The sequence below is a fragment of the Accipiter gentilis genome, chromosome 28, assembly GCF_929443795.1.
Source record: "Accipiter gentilis chromosome 28, bAccGen1.1, whole genome shotgun sequence".
NCBI lineage: Eukaryota > Metazoa > Chordata > Aves > Accipitriformes > Accipitridae > Astur > Astur gentilis.
In genome coordinates this window covers 10,156,279-10,172,465 of record NC_064907.1, presented here as the reverse complement: position 1 = coordinate 10,172,465, position 16,187 = coordinate 10,156,279, and the positions used below count along the sequence as shown (strand labels likewise).

General features: G+C 42.5%; 1 protein-coding gene across 7 annotated transcripts; it reads left to right on the top strand.

The window, feature by feature from the left end:
* The first annotated feature begins 413 nt into the window (after window positions 1-413).
* On the top strand, window positions 414-16,148 carry LGALS8 (galectin 8). 7 transcript variants are annotated; one of them, XR_007509824.1, is made up of 11 exons: window positions 524-695; window positions 1,712-1,865; window positions 6,501-6,589; window positions 7,314-7,524; window positions 8,182-8,298; window positions 9,857-9,913; window positions 9,993-10,019; window positions 11,240-11,328; window positions 13,257-13,422; window positions 13,884-14,164; window positions 15,251-16,148. XR_007509824.1 is itself a non-coding variant. In XM_049830701.1 (10 exons), exons 2-10 carry the CDS (start codon window positions 1,824-1,826, stop codon window positions 14,031-14,033), a joined length of 948 nt encoding a protein of 315 aa, XP_049686658.1. In that variant the 5' UTR covers window positions 414-489; window positions 1,712-1,823; the 3' UTR covers window positions 14,034-15,188. The 7 variants fall into 7 exon arrangements, 6 of the variants coding, with proteins under 6 accessions (XP_049686658.1, XP_049686662.1, XP_049686660.1 ...); XM_049830701.1 differs by lacking the exons at window positions 524-695; window positions 15,251-16,148 and adding an exon at window positions 414-489 and having other exon boundaries at window positions 13,884-15,188; XM_049830703.1 differs by lacking the exons at window positions 524-695; window positions 15,251-16,148 and adding an exon at window positions 460-489 and having other exon boundaries at window positions 1,728-1,865; window positions 13,884-15,188.
* Window positions 16,149-16,187: the final 39 nt, after the last annotated feature.

Here is a 16,187-nt window from a genome sequence, read left to right as displayed (position 1 = left end):
GTAAGATTTCCAGGTTTCAGAAACGCGACAGATGACCCAGTCGGCTCTGAAAACCGCGTGTGGGTCTGGTCCCCGGGGACGGGTCTCGCTGGGAGGAGATGGCGTTAGGCCGTAGCGGGGGACCTACAGAGGAAACGCCGAGCACCGACGAAGCGAAGGGTTCGCAGGGGAAGCCTGCGGTAGCGTTAAGGCTAAGACTGAATGAACATGGCGGCCAAGTCGTTACCGCACCGCCGGTACATGGCAGCCCGCGGGGGACGTGCCGGAGCGGCGGCTCAGGGCCCCGCGGCTCCCTCACAGGCCCCGGCCGCGGCGGGACCGGCCGAACCCCCGGGGCCGGGGCGGGCGCGCGGGGCGCGCCGTGCGCGGTGACGTTGGAGGCGGCCGGAAGCGGCTGGGAGGGGCCGGGGCGGAGCGGGGGAGGATGGCAGCGGCGGCGGCGGCGGCGGCGGCGGCAGGCCTCAGCGCGGGGGGCCGCTAGTCACGGAGGTGCGTTGTGCCAGTAAAGGGGAGCGGGGTAACGGCAAACGGTATCGGTGACCTTCCTCCCCGCACCCCCCTCCCGTGTGTGTCTGCCTGTCGGGAGGAGCGGCTGCTGCGGGGCGGGCCCGGCTGCAGGCGGGTCTCTGTGGAGCCGGGGCGTCCTCGGAGAACGTTACGGCTGAAGCGGTCGCGGTTTCGTGTTTTACGGCTTGGTGAGACTAGTCCTGCGTCCTTCGAGTGTTGGGTTTGTGGGCGGGGGGACGCCACTGGTGTTTTGTACTTTTAATTGCTTGCGGATGTCCGGGAGGGACCTTGCTTATTGTCTTTGCGGGAGTCTTGTTTGCCTTGGTGTAAAATCCAGCTTTGGTTATAAAGTCTAACCTCAGTTACCTTCGTGAAGGATGTTTTCTGCCTGCCACAGTGGGACAGTGCAGTAGCTGGTTGTTGGCCTTTCTGTTTTCGTGGGTTTTTATTGAGGAGGTTTTTCCGCTGTTTTGCAACGTGTGAGATAACAGGAAAGCATACGTACCTGTTTCAGTTCTACAGATATAGTCAGGAAACCTTAACGGTGTTGCAGACTTAAGATTTGGCGTAACGCGTACTGGCAGTGGTTCTTCTGTCAAGGTTACAGGAGAACCTTGCAGTTGCATGGCCATCCTCCGTTTTGTCAAACAGAGCCTGAATTGCAGCTTTCCCTTGTATTGCGACATTTTCAATAAAAAACTAATAACCAAACAAAAAAACCCCCAACCTGTCACTTTGCCATAGTGCCACCTGGTCTGCCAAGACTGACAGTCGGCTCTGTTCCAGGATTCTCTCTCAGCAGGATCTAGGTTCAACTGGCAGGCTGCTGGACGCTGGGTTGTAGGTCTGGGTTTCATTTTTTTGGGTCTGCTCTTGGACTTTCTGATGCTAAAGGCAGAATTATTTTTTGCTTTGGTCTTGATTTCCCGTCAGTGTTCCCCTGTACAGTGACGATTTTTATGTGGGTTTCTGTCTCAGTATATGTAATAGCAGGAAGCTGCTGATGACATTGTGTACCCTAGTCACTGTCCCTTGTTAGAGTGGCACTTTATTTCTTTAAGCAAGCCTTTAATTTTCCTATTTCAAAACTCCAGCAAATTTCTTGGAAAGGAAAGATGTTTGCATACTGTCTTGTGCTGTTTAAAGTTATACCTTGGATGGTTTCACTTCATGGAGTTTCACTTTCGTTTCTTTCTCGTTAAAGTTTTGTTTTTTGGAAGGGATCCCTCCTTTGGTGCTGCCTAACCAGTGAGTCCTTTAAATACGCTCCAGCAGTGGTCACGCAGAACTGACAAACTTAAACTGAAGAAGGGAAGATGATGTCCTTGGATGGACCACGGAAGACAATCAGTAACCCGGTAACTCCCCTATCACGTCAACAACTTCTTCCTTGGGAAATGGGACTCTGCTGTTTTATGTTGATAGTTAGGACTCGTACTGTTTTGCACGGTGAGGGATGTTACTGAGAACTTGTTGTATCTATCGCTCAGGCATTTGAGGGAGAATGTCACAGGTGACACTAGGAGCTGGTGGTGTTCAGAAATTGTGCTGTAAGCAAATGGACACTCCCACAACAGGACGAAGTTCTGTCGGCCTTGGAGGATCCTCCTTTTTCACACAGCTTATATGGATGTCTGGCACTTTTGCAGAATGTGCTGAATCAAAGGTGAAAATATGATAAGCAGTGTTTTCACTCCTGATTCTCTGTAAACATGAGCGGTGCCTGGCAGCCCTTGTGAAATGTTTTTTTTCTGTTGTGCTTGTACCTGCAGTCTGAGCAATTGAACTTGGAATCTTTTTCAACAGTTGATATCTTACTCTACAATAAATCCTGTTTTGTAGGAAAGACTTGAGCTAACGTGATTCAGCAATTGCAGAGAGCGGGTTTGGCAGAATGTTGTTTGCCTAGCTTAGAGTCTGGAGACTTTCACGGAAAAACTCTAGTATTCTCACGATCTGGGGCAGCGGCCTGGCACTGGCATGCGGCTAAAGGGGTGGGCTGGAGCTGTGTTTTTTTGTTGTATCTTTAAAAAGGTGGTTCCTTTGGTTCCTTTGAGTTTGCAGAAAATAGTATTTTTAACATTCTGTGCTAGAACTCTTTAAAAATATTAAAGTCTGTAGAGTATCTATGTGGATTGTACAGTAGCGCAGATCTGCACAGGACTTCCTTATCTGTTGTGACTCTGCACTGATACACATCTGTGCCCTCCGTGAATCTGATTGTTCAATCGCACTATATGGTCACTGCTTGCAAAGTGGATAGAGTTAGGGATGATGGGGGAATAGCTTCAGCTTTCTTCACCAGAAAGAACCCAGCTGGGAGAGGAAGGAAAGCTGTGTGGAGATTAACTAGAAGGCGGAAGGACTGAACTGTAAAAGGAAAGGGAGGATGAAAGTTGTTAGGTGGGTATTTTGGTGGGAGAGGAGGTGTGAAGAGGAGGATTAGGAGGTGTTTAGGACAAATAATCTGTGGAACGGAGAGAGTAAGAGTTCAGCAAAACTGGGTGGCTGCAAGGGGACTGATGAGTATGATGGGTGACAAAACCAGGCTGGAGAATATAAAGGGGTAAACTAGGGCTTAGGCATCAAGAGCCTAAGGTGGGAATAGGAGTGAGTATTTGGGGTTGGAATATGGAGGCAAAGTTGGGAAAGATTGTGCCGATGACCTCAGGACAGCCTCCAGACAAGGCCATGAGCAACCTGCTCTGTCTGACATTGCTTTGATCAAGGCATTGGGCTAGAGACACCAGAGGTGTCTTCCAACCTCAGCCCTTCTGTGATTCTATCACCTGGATTGAGGAGGGCAGGCTATGAAGATTTCACTGTTTCAGTGAATTGTTCCATGAGCAATAAAACTTAAGAGCTTTATTACAGGTTTGAGTCTGAGATGTTGTCCTGGTTTTGGCTGGGATAGAGTTACTTTTCTTTGTAGTAGCTGGTATAGTGTTATATCTTGGATTTAGTATGAGAAGAATGTTGATAATGCACTGATGTTTTCAGTTGTTGCTAAGTAGTGTTTAGACTAAGTCAAGGAGTTTTCAGCTTCTCATGCCCAGCCAGCAAGAAGGCTGGAGGGGCACAAGAAGTTGGGAGGGGACACAGCCGGGACAGCTGACCCAAACTGGCCAAAGGGGTATTCCACACCATGTAATGTCATGCCCAGTATATAAACTGGGGGTGTTGGTTGGGTAGGGGGGTGGATCGCTGCTTGGGAACTAACTAGGCATCGGTCGGTGAGTGGTGAGCAATTGCATTGTGCATCACTTGTTTTGGATATTCCAATTCTGTAATTTTTATTATTGTCATTTTATTATTGTTATAATTATTATTTTCTTCCTTTCTGTCCTATTAAACTGTTCTTATCTCAACCCACAAGTTTTACTTTTTTTTTTTTTTTCCCCCTGATTCTCTCCCCCATCCCACTGCAGGGCAGGCGGGGGAGTGAGGGAGTGGCTGTGTGGTGCTTAGTTGCTGGCTGGGGTTAAACCACGACAGATGTATTTCTTCATTACTGTTCTGAATCATCCAGAAAATCCTGCTTCTCTCTTCATGCCCTTTACTCCACTCATCTCGCAAGAAATATTGTCATGCCCCACCTGATGGGGCAGCTGTCCGCTACCCAGCAAGCTGGATGAAAGCTGTGTTATCACAGTCCTTTCCTCTACAAGACTGTAATCTGTCCTCTTGTTTTATGAAAACTAGGAGATATTAGAAAGAACTTGGATCTTGGAGACCTCTCAAATTCAGTTGACATTGACCAATTAGCTTCAGAGGTAATTTTTGGAGGTCTGGAAGAGAGTCGGGATGCTTGTAGATCATGTGATGTCACAAGCATGAGTCTTAATAAATGAGGAAAAATTAGTAGAAGAATGTCTTGAGAAGTGAGGAAATTATAGGCACATTCTGTGATGACAAAACCTCATTAAGTCTGTAGTATTGCACCCAGGAAATGCTCTATTATGGCCTTGCAGATTCCACATCTGAGCCTTTGAAGAGTTGATCTCAGAAGGCCAACATTCTTTTCTCTTAAATAAATGCATCCTTTTGAATGTAAAGAAGTGTTTTTGCCACAGCTTCTCTTCCAGGTGTAAATAACGTTGATCCACTAGAGTGGTTAAGTCCCAGCGTCCCTGGTCTGTGTCTGTATGTTTCTCTGGTTTATCTTTGGAGACCAAACCGGTGATGTATTACTCTACTGCATTACTCAGAGCTACTACCCCTTAGGAACAGTGTGTTAAAACTAAAATAATCAAGATACATTTTTTTCTTATTTATTATTACTGTTCTTATTCTTTGAATAAAAATAAGCCTCTTGTGTACAGCTTGTATATTAAGGAACCAAGCTACTACCAGTAAGCAAAGGCATTTTAGCCTATTTATTCTTTCACTTTTAACACTTAATTTCACATTTTGGTCCTCCTCTACTGCAACTGCTTAAGCCAATAAAAATATATGACACTTAAAACAACTCAACCATTTGTGAGCTTATGCTTGAGAAGCAAGTTCTTTAAGTCTGTTTTGCCTGATGTAGAAGACGACTGCAAATCCGGCTTTGTGCGATGTGTGGGTAGCTGAGAAGGGAAGTGGAAAGAGGGCAGAAAAGGATGTGTATCTACTGGCAGAAATGATCAACACTGCGGATTTAGACAATTTTGGCTGTCATTCCCCCTTCCCTCCTCACAAATTCACAAGGTGTCAGCAAACACATCCCCTTTTTACATCTTCCTGTTTTGCATGATGATACATATATATTTAAAAAATAAAAATCTCAGCTTGTCCTTTTATGGTCCATTATTCCATTCAGGAATTGTATTTCCAGTCTGTTCATTTTTTGTTGTTAAATTACTGGAACTCTTGTTTGCAATTGATGTTTCATTTCAAAGGTGTCCTAAAATCTTATATGCAGTTCCATAGATAAGGGATTTTTTTGGGGAAAAAAACCAACAACAAAACAACCTTGGCAGAAATTTTTTTCTGTTAACCAGAGCAAATGTTGCATTTGCTACCATTTACTTTCTTTTTCAATCTAAAGCACGTGTGATCAGATGCAGACTTATAGCTTTGCTTTCAGATCAGTCTCCTGTGAACTTCCACAGTTTTCTGTTAAGGTGCTCCCCTTCTCTCCCTGAAATGCTGGGTGTACCAGCTGATGGTCAGCTTCTGTCAGCATATCTCAGCCTTTGCCAGAGAGCTGTGCTGGGGTGTTTGGGGCTTTTGTTTTAACTGACATGTCCCCTCATATAGTTTAACAACTCCTACCATGTTGCCATTTCAGTTTAGCATACCGTGCATGTGTTATCTTCTCCAGCTATTGATACGGAAGAAAAAATAGGCAGGCTTTGAGCCAGACTGCATACCATAGATACCACGAAGACCAAGAAGACTGAACAGGGCTATTTCAGTGCACCTTGCAGTTCTTAGCTCATTAGGATAAAGTATTTTGTGGCTTTTGTTGTGTAGTTTTTACTAACAAGACACTCTGTGACATAATCTCTTCCCATCACTGTTTTCCAAAATGGAGCAAGAACAAGCAAAAAGGCAGCTGCTGTGATCTGGGGTTAGAAGGGTTGTGGAAGGTGCCTCCTGCTACCAGCAAAGGGCTGATAATAGTCAGCCCTTGGCAATGACCTAATTTGAAGTGAATCTTCTTTATACTCTATTAAAAGTGAGACAATAAAATATTACCACTTCTTGAGAGATAGGAACGGAGGCTGGAAATTTCAGTATTAATTTTGTCTGAGAAGCTTGGTTTTCATAGGTGAAAATCTGCTGGGTTTTTTCTTTTCATTGTGGTGGCTATTTAGTGCTTTTCTACTCTTTTGTTTAAATGGAATGTTAGCTGTGTTTCTTTTAATGTGCTAGAGCACCACATAATTAAGTATTAGAATGTTATTTTTAGAACTATTGTGGGCTTTTTTGCCTCAATCACAAAACGTTATTTGAATCTTTTTTTTCTTCTTCTCCCCGCCCCCCCCCCCCCCCCCCCCTTCTAGATTATTCCATATGTTGGCACAATACTTGGTGGCCTTGTACCTGGAGAGCTGATTATGATACATGGGACTGTTCCTGATGATGCAGACAGGTAGTGGCTACTGTGTCACTTTTTGCAGTGTTACCATGTGAACAAGAATGTAATGGATAAAATGTTTCCAGGGGTCCTGCTTAAGATGGCACGCAAAGGCTTGATCTAAATCCTTGTGATAGTGTCAGAGTGAAGACAGGCTTAAGTGGTTAATGAAAGCTTTGTGATGAGCAGCGGACGATGAACAGATTTTTTTGCTTTCTGCGGATCTTTTCTTCTTGCTTTTTGCTTTGCCCGCTTTGGCGATTTTTTTCCCCTGTCATAGCATATGTCTGCTTGTCTAAAGAGGTTATCTGAGACTAACAAAATTGATAACTGAATGTGTTGCATGAAGGAATTAACTTAGACAGGGATAAGGAGGTATGAACTAGTGCATATGCCCAGTATGGGGGTTCTGTTCTCTGACTGTCCAAGATTCATTTGGTTGTTCTACTAAAGATGCTGGGAAGGAAGGTGGTGACCACAGTAGGTAAGGAGCTTATATGATATGAATGATGACCATTCAATAAATACTTAAATTTATTTTAATTCATTGCAGTAAGTCATGGAAGAACCTTCCACAAATGTGTAGGAGTTGGACAAATATGTGTTTTTTGCCTTATCCAACAACACTCATTGTGTCTGCCTGTTCTGAGGCTCCACAGTAAAACACAAGTGTAACAAACTTTTAGGTGATTTCTTAACAGACTGAGCTGAATGTGGTTTGTCTTATTTTTATGATTAGGTTCCAGGTGGATTTACAGTGTGGCAGCAGCACAAAGCCTCGAGCTGATGTGGCGTTTCATTTCAACCCCCGCTTCAAAAGGTCTGGCTGCATTGTTTGCAACACACTGGAGAGGGAAAAATGGGGCTGGGAGGAGATCACTTACGAGATGCCCTTTCAAAAAGGGAAGTCATTTGAGATTGTCATCATGATTTTAAAGGATAAATTCCAGGTGAGTCTAAGTTGATTTGATTCTTTATCTGTAGCCAGTTGTCAGGCCAATAAAAGAGAGATATTTTGTATACTTACAATAAATAGTTGGAAGCCTTGGTTTCTGTGTTACCTAAGTATAGTCTAACTACAGAAAAGTTTAGAAGTTTTCTTTAAAGAAGTGCTAAGTAAATCAGACCTTTAATTTTGTATTGCCATCCTCTAAGTTGGATGAGTAGGCAAGTAACTTCCTGCCATGGCTAATGGCTACTCCACCCTTCCCTTCTTAGTACAATGGGCTGACCTTAGGGTCAGCCTGTTGTGTGACTAGTGTCGGACAGTCCTCTTGGAGGAAACATGTGAGGTGTATTTGTCTTGCTCTGTTAGACTGCAATAATAGATTCTATTAGATTGGTAATACCACACTGGTAAGTGATCAGGTGATAGAAATAAAAGATGTGGAATGTGAATTTTATTGTAGGCAAATAAATCTCCCTCGTAGTGATGGAAAGAGACTGGATCATGGATGAGCTGAACTTAGTTGCTCTGAAATTGCTAGGACACTCCCTGCATCCGTACCAAAGCAGTGTGAACCAGAGATACAGGCATACAATTTGATACACAGCTGGTGTAGTGTATGTTTAATACAATTTTCCTATTTTGTTCCCTGTCTCTTTAGGTGACTGTAAACAAGAAGCACTTGCTGCTCTACAACCACAGAATTAGCCTTGGAAGAATAGATACTCTTGGAATATATGGCAAAGTGCAGATCAAAACAATAGATTTTGTTTCTGTTGTAAGTTATATAGACAGCTGACTTGTTCAATTCCTTTTCTCTGTCATAATAAAATACAGAGTAGGATTTATGGTGAAAAGGAAGTAAAGAAGAGCAGCTACACAGCCTAATGTCAGTAACAAGATTTTTTTTCCCACATTTCAATATGCGAGTCTCATGTGAGGATCTCTGTGTTTTATTCTTCAGGTTACGGGCAAAAGGGTGACAAAGTTTACAGCTTACAAAATTAACAGGATAAATGGTATAAGAATTGATTGGGTACTGGATCTAGGAATGGATTAGACTTTTTCAAATATTGTAGGAGCTCCAAACTGAACTCTCAGTATTCCATGCTTCTAAGTGACCAGTTCAACCACAGCTGTAACTTGTTGCTTGGCTTCCAAATGGCAAGTTCAGCCACAGCTACAACTGCATAACCCTGTTTTTCCTGCTAAAATGACTGAATTGTTGAATGAAGTGATAAGTAGAGGTACGTTTATTTCTGGGGGGTGAGAAGAGGTGTCCTTTCTTGAAGACTTTGTGGCTTGACTTGCACTTGGGGCAAACTGCAGTGAATTTAAAGCAAAGGCAGTGCTGTGCTCCCTCTCAGCTGCCAGCTCTGCTAGAGAAAGTAAACCAACAGGGAGGAGTTGAACAATGTTTTGCCCTGTACAGACAGAGAGATCCTTCTGCTCTGAAAGGGTAGGACTTTTAGAGCAGAAACAGAAGGTGATAAATTCCAGGGAGATACAGAAGTTGAATGCCTTTTCCTTTCTTCCTGCCACTCGCTAAAGCAGCCTACCTACTCTGATGTAAGATTCTGGGTCTCTTCTGCCCCATCCTCACTACACTGGGCAGAGCTTGGGTCTCTTGCTGCCAAAGGTCAGGTCTAACTCAGGTCAGCAGAGTAATTACTGTGTTGATAGAAGGTGGAGGTTTGGGCCTGAAAGAAATGGGGTCTAAGCTTTTAAGAACACGTCTAGTCACTGATCATTTGCAAAGCCTATTGACAGACTTTTATGGGCCCCATCACTTGGCCTTGGGCATGTTGCCAGAATAGTGTTACTTCCGAGCTGTCTGAGTCCTGGCTTGGAGGACTGACTCCAAGAAGAGCTTGGGGGCAGGCAGGTGCCTTAGGTTGTTTTCTGTCCCAAACACAAACCAGAACAGAGTTGCTTTAGTCTGTGGCTGCTGGTGCTTTATCTTTTGGGGAAGAAAGGCATGGAGAAGGGCGATTGTTTTCTTTTTGGTTTTGCTTCTAATATGCTTTTCTGAGGAGGAAGATGGAGGCTGGTATTGAAATAAACAAGCTGGAGACACAATCTGCCAGGGCTAGGCTGGAACTGTATCTCTGCATGGCCATGTTGCTCATCTGTCCTTCCCCTGAGAAGTGACAGGGATGCAGGGGACTGCTTAGAATCACAAGGCCCTCTGCGTGGCTATCTTTTTCTTTACCATAGCCCTAGATTTCCATGTTAACTGTTCACCCTTCAAAGCAGCGCAGATTCTTACATGGTTCTAAACCAACTTTATGTTCTATGATGTTAGCAATGACACCTAAATGTCTCTCTTTCTGCAGTCTTTACAAGGGTCTCAGCTATCATCTCTAGGAGTAACAAAGATAAACACAGAAAATGTACGTATGTTTGTAAAAGCTTGAATGAATCTCCCTGTTGTCCGATAAGCTGGTTAATGCTGTTTGTTTTCTCTTGTAGGGGGAAATGCCAGATGGTTCGCAATTTGTAAGTGTCTCGTGTAGACTTGTGGCAAATGTGAAGAGTAAAAAAAATCAAAATAAAAACATCTCAGTTATTCATGAAAAAACATGCACAGAACAAGGGAATCGAGAATCTACTGGGAGATGATCATCAGCGAGGTTTTGTAGAGAGTAATCCTCTTTGCTGCTAGTAAAAGTGAGGCTATTTGTTAAATCATTTAGAAAACCCGAAAGATAAACACAGCACCCACAGCCATAAACAGAGAAATAAAATTGAGGTACCTGAAGTTTTAAAGGACCAATTCCCATTAAAAACTTTTTTCAAATAAGCATACTTAGTTTTCTCTGCCTTAGAGAATACCTACAAAACAAAAGTATTCTGCAGTGATATTGTGACAAATGGCCTTATGTTCATGTGTGTACCTCAGAACCTATCTGGTTACATCTTCCTCTTGCTGACAGATCCATGCTTACCCTCTGTACACTTCAGGTGGCTGGGTGCAAGCATCGCACCTTAGGGTTGGAATTCGCACCCAGTTAGCATGAAGCATAGACAGAGTGACTGCTCATCTTTTTGCAAAAAGCTCTAGAGGTGGACAGTATCCAGGCTGGAATAAGGACCACGCTCAAACTGAAAAGGGGTTGGAAGCCAGGAGTATATACAAATAGAATATGTGGACTTCATCAGTCTTCTTTTCAAAACCAAGTGACATGCAATATTGTCATTTGCAAGTGGTGAACTTCAACAAAAAAATAAAGGCGAAGCACTTCTCTGTTCACTCCTTTTCCCCGATCAAAATAACTTCTAACAACGAAAAAAAGGCAAAATACTTGCACTATATATCATTATGAATGGTGTGTCAGGAGGACAGAATACTCGGTGACTCTTCTTCTGGTACTTATGCAACTGTAAGACTACACACCTAGCATGAGTCTTAATTCTTTAAACCATAACTGAAGCTTTCAGAGGAGATGTTGGGATGTCTGTATCTGAATAATTATATGATAGTGCTGGGAGTTTTGTGCTTACTTTTTTTTTTTTTTTTTTGTGCTCGCCTTTTTTTTTCCCTTTATAGCTTTTCTCCTATAGTATTAGTATCCCAGAACATGTCAGTAGGAATAACTTTAGCTACAAGTGCGGATTAGCAATTGTAGGACAAATTTCTTCCTGCCGTAGTAATGCTCAGCTTGTATATTGAAAAAAGTAAGTCACAGTCAAAATTTTTATTGGTGGTCTACTTCCAGGGAGTTCCTTACGTTGGGAAACTTGATACTGCGCTTCGTCCAGGATGCACAGTTGCCATTAAAGGAGAAGTGAATAAAAACCCAAAGAGGTAAGTGTTACTAATTTTTTTCTGCTGTGTAACTGAGCTACTCTTGAGAATGAATAGGCTTTTATATTGACTCAGTATATTCTTACTTGCAACTTTGCATCTGGAATAATCTGAAACTACAGTGCAGTTTTCTCAGAAACCTGCAGGATACCGCTTTGGAGAGGTCTTAAAAGAGCATCTTCATTGTGAAAAGTGAAGATGAAACCTGAGTGTCTTACCTACTAAATCTGCATCATTCAGAATGCTGTGTGTCTGTTCAGGGTTTCCATTGTGCAAGGCATGTGACCATACATATTGTACAAAGACAGCTTTTATTCTGAAGAGGTCCAAGAGTAAGGGAACTGGCAGTAGTAGATGGAAAATGAGTGAGTTAGATGAGTTGGGGGTGTGCTCAAATCCTGCCTGTTACAACGTTAATCTGAATACTTCTGAGACAGCCTTCTTGCAGACTGTATAAGCATGAAGGTGCCTAACATAACAACCGAGTGATGAAAGCTGGTAGGGGACTATGAGCTATAATTTTGATAGCAAATTAGGAACAACGAGTTGCAAAGCAGGCGTTTACTTTCCCAACATGATTTGAAGGGGGTGTGCGGAAAAGGGGAGTGCAGCACAGTCAAAATGGAGCTGAGGAAATGTCTGTGCTTCAGCATGCTCTTTGCTTGAAGGGTGGTTTTGGTTCTGCAGAAACATGCCTAAAAATGAAGCAATTAGTGCAAATGATGAGAAGCATGCTTTTTACGCTGTGTGAATGCATTACACTCCTGCTTCCTCAGAGCACATGCCTTCCCTGCAGCTGAACAGCACTTGGAGTTCACATTAGTACCGGAACCCAAGGTTTTGACATCTCATAAATAAAGTTTGAATGCACTTTAAATTGGGTAGGATAATTAATACTTAGATGGTAGCATTTGTTTTCCTTCTTTTGGCTTGAAAAGCTTATATAGCACATTTCAAGTGCTGGATGCACTGCTTATGAGTGAAGAGGCTTTTGGGTATTAGTTAAAGCATTGCAGGTTGCCTGCTGTTTGTGCTTTTAAACGTGTATAGATTTTTATAGAGTTTGTAACTCACTTAATGTCTTTCACTCGGTTCACACAGTTGTAGGTGTTCCTTTTTCTTGGTGAAAAAGAAGACTTCACACAGTTTGGAAGTGTGGCTGTTGCTGTATTTCGTAGCTGGACTAAGCAATTCTAGGCTTCTCGAAAGAGGGAAATAATCTGACAGCTGGAGCTGCTTTGGGGGGAGGAATATTTCCTCAAATGCACTGAGGTGTTTGCCACAGGTTGAAGCATTCATCTGAATTTGGATGAGTCTTCCCTCTGATCACTCTTCTTCAGAGCTCCCCTTTAGGAACCCTGTGCTGTGGACATGTCTGGAGATGGCAGAGTATTTGTTCAGCCTGGGCCAAGCTGCACTGCCTACAAAGCAACACTTTGTATGTGTGGTGTCCCACCAATCTTAAATGTAGGAAGAGAATCCTCAAACTTTTCCTTAGAGTCTAGCCAGTTTGTTGGCAGAAAGAATAGGTAAAACAAAGCCTCGCACTCTCCACTGCCCGAGTTAAGAGAAAGAGATGGTGGAGCAAGTAGCACTGCCTGTTTCTGTGAGAACACTGCTTCCTAGTGCTGTAGGGGAGCACCACTTGGCCCACTTGGCTCAATACCTCCTTGCTGAGACATGAACAGAAAGGTGTGAGTGATGAAGCAGATCTAGCAGGGTCATGTCCTACATTTGCTGCCTCCAGCAAAGGTTTCTGTGCGAAGGAGACAAATGGATGTTAACTGCCTGCTTGGTCCTTCAGGTGAGTCATGGCCCTGGCTCCAGAACAGTTCTGAGTATTGGCTAAGGGCATGGTAAATAGCATGGACTACTGCATCACGTTTATAAACCCTTGGTATAATGAACTTTTAAAAAATATCTTCCAGCTTTGTGATAAATCTGAAATCAAGTGACTCAAAGGACATTGCATTACATCTGAATCCCCGAATGAAAAACAAAGTTTTTGTGAGAAACTCATACCTTCATGACAGCTGGGGAGAAGAAGAAAAGGAAGTTGCCAACTTCCCTTTCAGTCCAGGGATGTACTTTGAGGTAAGATTAACAGAAACATAGCATCACACTGCTAATTCTGCCAGAAGGATTAGCAGTGGTGCTTAAATGTCATATCACTAATACAGGTTTAAATAAAACTGCCATTCCTGCATGTCACTGTCTTGAGAATATTTAGGATTAAATGAGACCATAGGGAGCAGAGGTTTGACTTGGATTTAATGACAGTTTTCTTTTTAAATAGTTGCAAGAATTCCGCCTGTGCTCGGAATGAATTTTAATTGAATTGAGTTGGACTCTGTGATCCTTATCGGTCCCTTCCAACTTGAGTTATTCTATGATTCTATGAATTTTATTGAATTTCCACTTTTAAAAATGTTTCTTTTGCGTGAAACATTCTTTGTAACAGAAGCAGGGCTTGCCCAAGTCTAGGCTAGATCTTCAGGTTGTATTTCATGTCTTACCCAAGCTTAAAACTTAACTGTTTCTCTTGTCGTTTTCAGCTGATCATTTTCTGTGATGCCCACCAGTTCAAAGTTGCTGTTAATGGTGTTCACACTCTGGAGTACAAGCATCGTTTTAAACAACTTGAAAAGATCAATGTAGTGGAAGTCATTGGAGATGTTAAATTGTTAGATGTGAGGAGCTGGTAGTTCTTTTCAGTCACTACTAAAATTAAACCTCTTCTAATGACAGTGCCTCCTTGTCAAGTACAAACAGGCGCTGACTTGCGCTGAGCCTGCCTTTATCTATCTAGGCTTCTGCATCTGCCTCTCTGAGTTAGGTGAGTACCAGAACTGCTAACTGTGAGATTAAATCCTCCTCTAGTTTACAGTATCCTGGCAAGCTAAGTAAGTCTTTGCTCAGCTAAATTTCTTAGCAATATGAAAATGCTGCATCATACGGTGTTTAACAATTGCACTCGGTATGTTTAACTACTCAGCATTTCTTGATAGCATACATTCAGTATTGTGAAGTAGAAACAAGACTGAAAGAGGATGTGAAGATATGGTTATCTACCCCACATGGGAAATTGATTTAATTCATTAAAATTATGAAATACAGTCTTCTGCTTCTTAGTTTGTATTAGCAACTATAACCTTTTTACTGAGGCTGAATTAAGCAAACAGTTGACCCATTAGTTCTAGCAAAAAACAAGGAGGAATTTGATCCTGCTGCTTAGCCTGCGGCTGCAGCACTACCTTCTCTTGACACTCATGTCACCTCCTGTTTCTAAGTGGTTTAAATCAAACATACAGCAGCACTTCTAGCTTTTAGTTTTCTGAAGTGGAACAAATGAAAATGATTTAGCTGGTTTCAATTGTGTGAACTTTTGAAAGGTTGTATGACCTGAAACAACTTCTAACCGAGTTGAGATTGCTCAGGGACTGAAGTTTGTATTTTTCTTTTTTTTTTTTTTTTAAAAAAAAAATCTGTGAACCCAGGTAGTCCAGGCAGGGTTTCAGCCAAGATGAGACTCGGATACTTATAAGTGGAACAGAGAATGGATCCTTTTTCAGTCTTGTCTTGTCTTAAAATACTACCTATCTGAAACAAGCTGTTCCTATTCAATGTTTTCCATACAATTGTCAGTCTTAATTTTTATACTCATTTTTAAAAATAAGTTGCTCCTGGCTGTCAATACATGCCCGAGTGATGTTCCCGTTTATCTTAAACAGCTCTAAAAGAGTGGAGCAATTTCAAGAATAAGCTGTACCCTAAAAGACTGTTTAAGATAAATTACCAGATTTAATGTATAAAAAGCATAAATAAAAACATTTGTGAACTCTGCTTTTCTCCAAGTGTAACTAAGTAGCTATAATACCTTTTTGGTCTGTATTTTGTCTTGTTTTGCTTATTATCTTACCAGTATCTCCAAGGTGGCAGAGTGAGCCTGACTGGAGGACCAGTTCTACATCAAGGAGTTAGCGATCCACAGACCAGTTAACCTGAGTAGGCCTATGCCTCGGCTGTGCTGATGTGGCCTTCAGGACAGTATTGTGCTGTACATAGCCCTTGGCCACAGGATAAACTTAGCTGGCCCATCGTAACAGAGGAGCCAGTAGGTAGCTCCCACTTGGTGGTGGCAATTACACCACTGGTGTATGCTTGCCTTTATCTAAGAGTTAAGGAGGAAGTTCTCATGTGAACACCCTTTTTTTTTTTTTTTTTCTGACAGCAGCAGACAAGATTAGTAGTTGTTTTCTTTTAAGAAAATCTTGTAAAAGCATGAATGAGCATGATGGGGTAACATTTCTGCAGATGGGATCTGTGTGGCATGCTGCACCCTGAATAGAGGCCTGTTCCCAGCACCTGAGGGGATGTAAGATTATCCTCTTTATACTGTTAGCTCTAACCAGTTGCATTTTAAAACCATCATTTACAGAGTCTGAGTGCCTTTCTTGCTAGCAGTGTTTTGCACCAGGAGATGCTGGTTCATTACAGGTGGTGAGTTTTTTGGTAAATTCATTAACATAGCAAAGAATTTAATTCTTGATCTTCAGGTGAATAAGAAGCTAATCAGTAGCAGTCTTTAAAGACTAAAAACCAGCTTTAGCTCCTATAAGAATCCTAGTTTTTGTAACTTCCTTTTCAGTATCTTCAGTGACTTTATTTTTACTTCCCTAAAAATGACAGAAAAGCAGATTGTCAGGATTGTGGTGCATGGGTCCAGCAAGTACCATGCTTACGTTGTATCATGACGGCCCTTCCGTGGGGACAGTAACTGGATACTCCAAGCACAGTGGAATTCAGCAAGCCTTGCATGTTGTCACTCTGTGCTCAGTTATCAGACTTCTTACAGCTTG

Excerpts from the sequence above, each read along its gene's own strand:
- LGALS8 (XM_049830701.1), top strand. The coding sequence starts at position 1,824 with ATGATGTCCTTGGATGGACCACGGAAGACAATCAGTAACCCG. Across the intron at positions 7,525-8,181 it reads TTTTAAAGGATAAATTCCAG|GTGACTGTAAACAAGAAGCA; the intron begins GTGAGTCTAAGT and ends CTGTCTCTTTAG. Across the intron at positions 13,423-13,883 it reads GTCCAGGGATGTACTTTGAG|CTGATCATTTTCTGTGATGC; the intron begins GTAAGATTAACA and ends TGTCGTTTTCAG.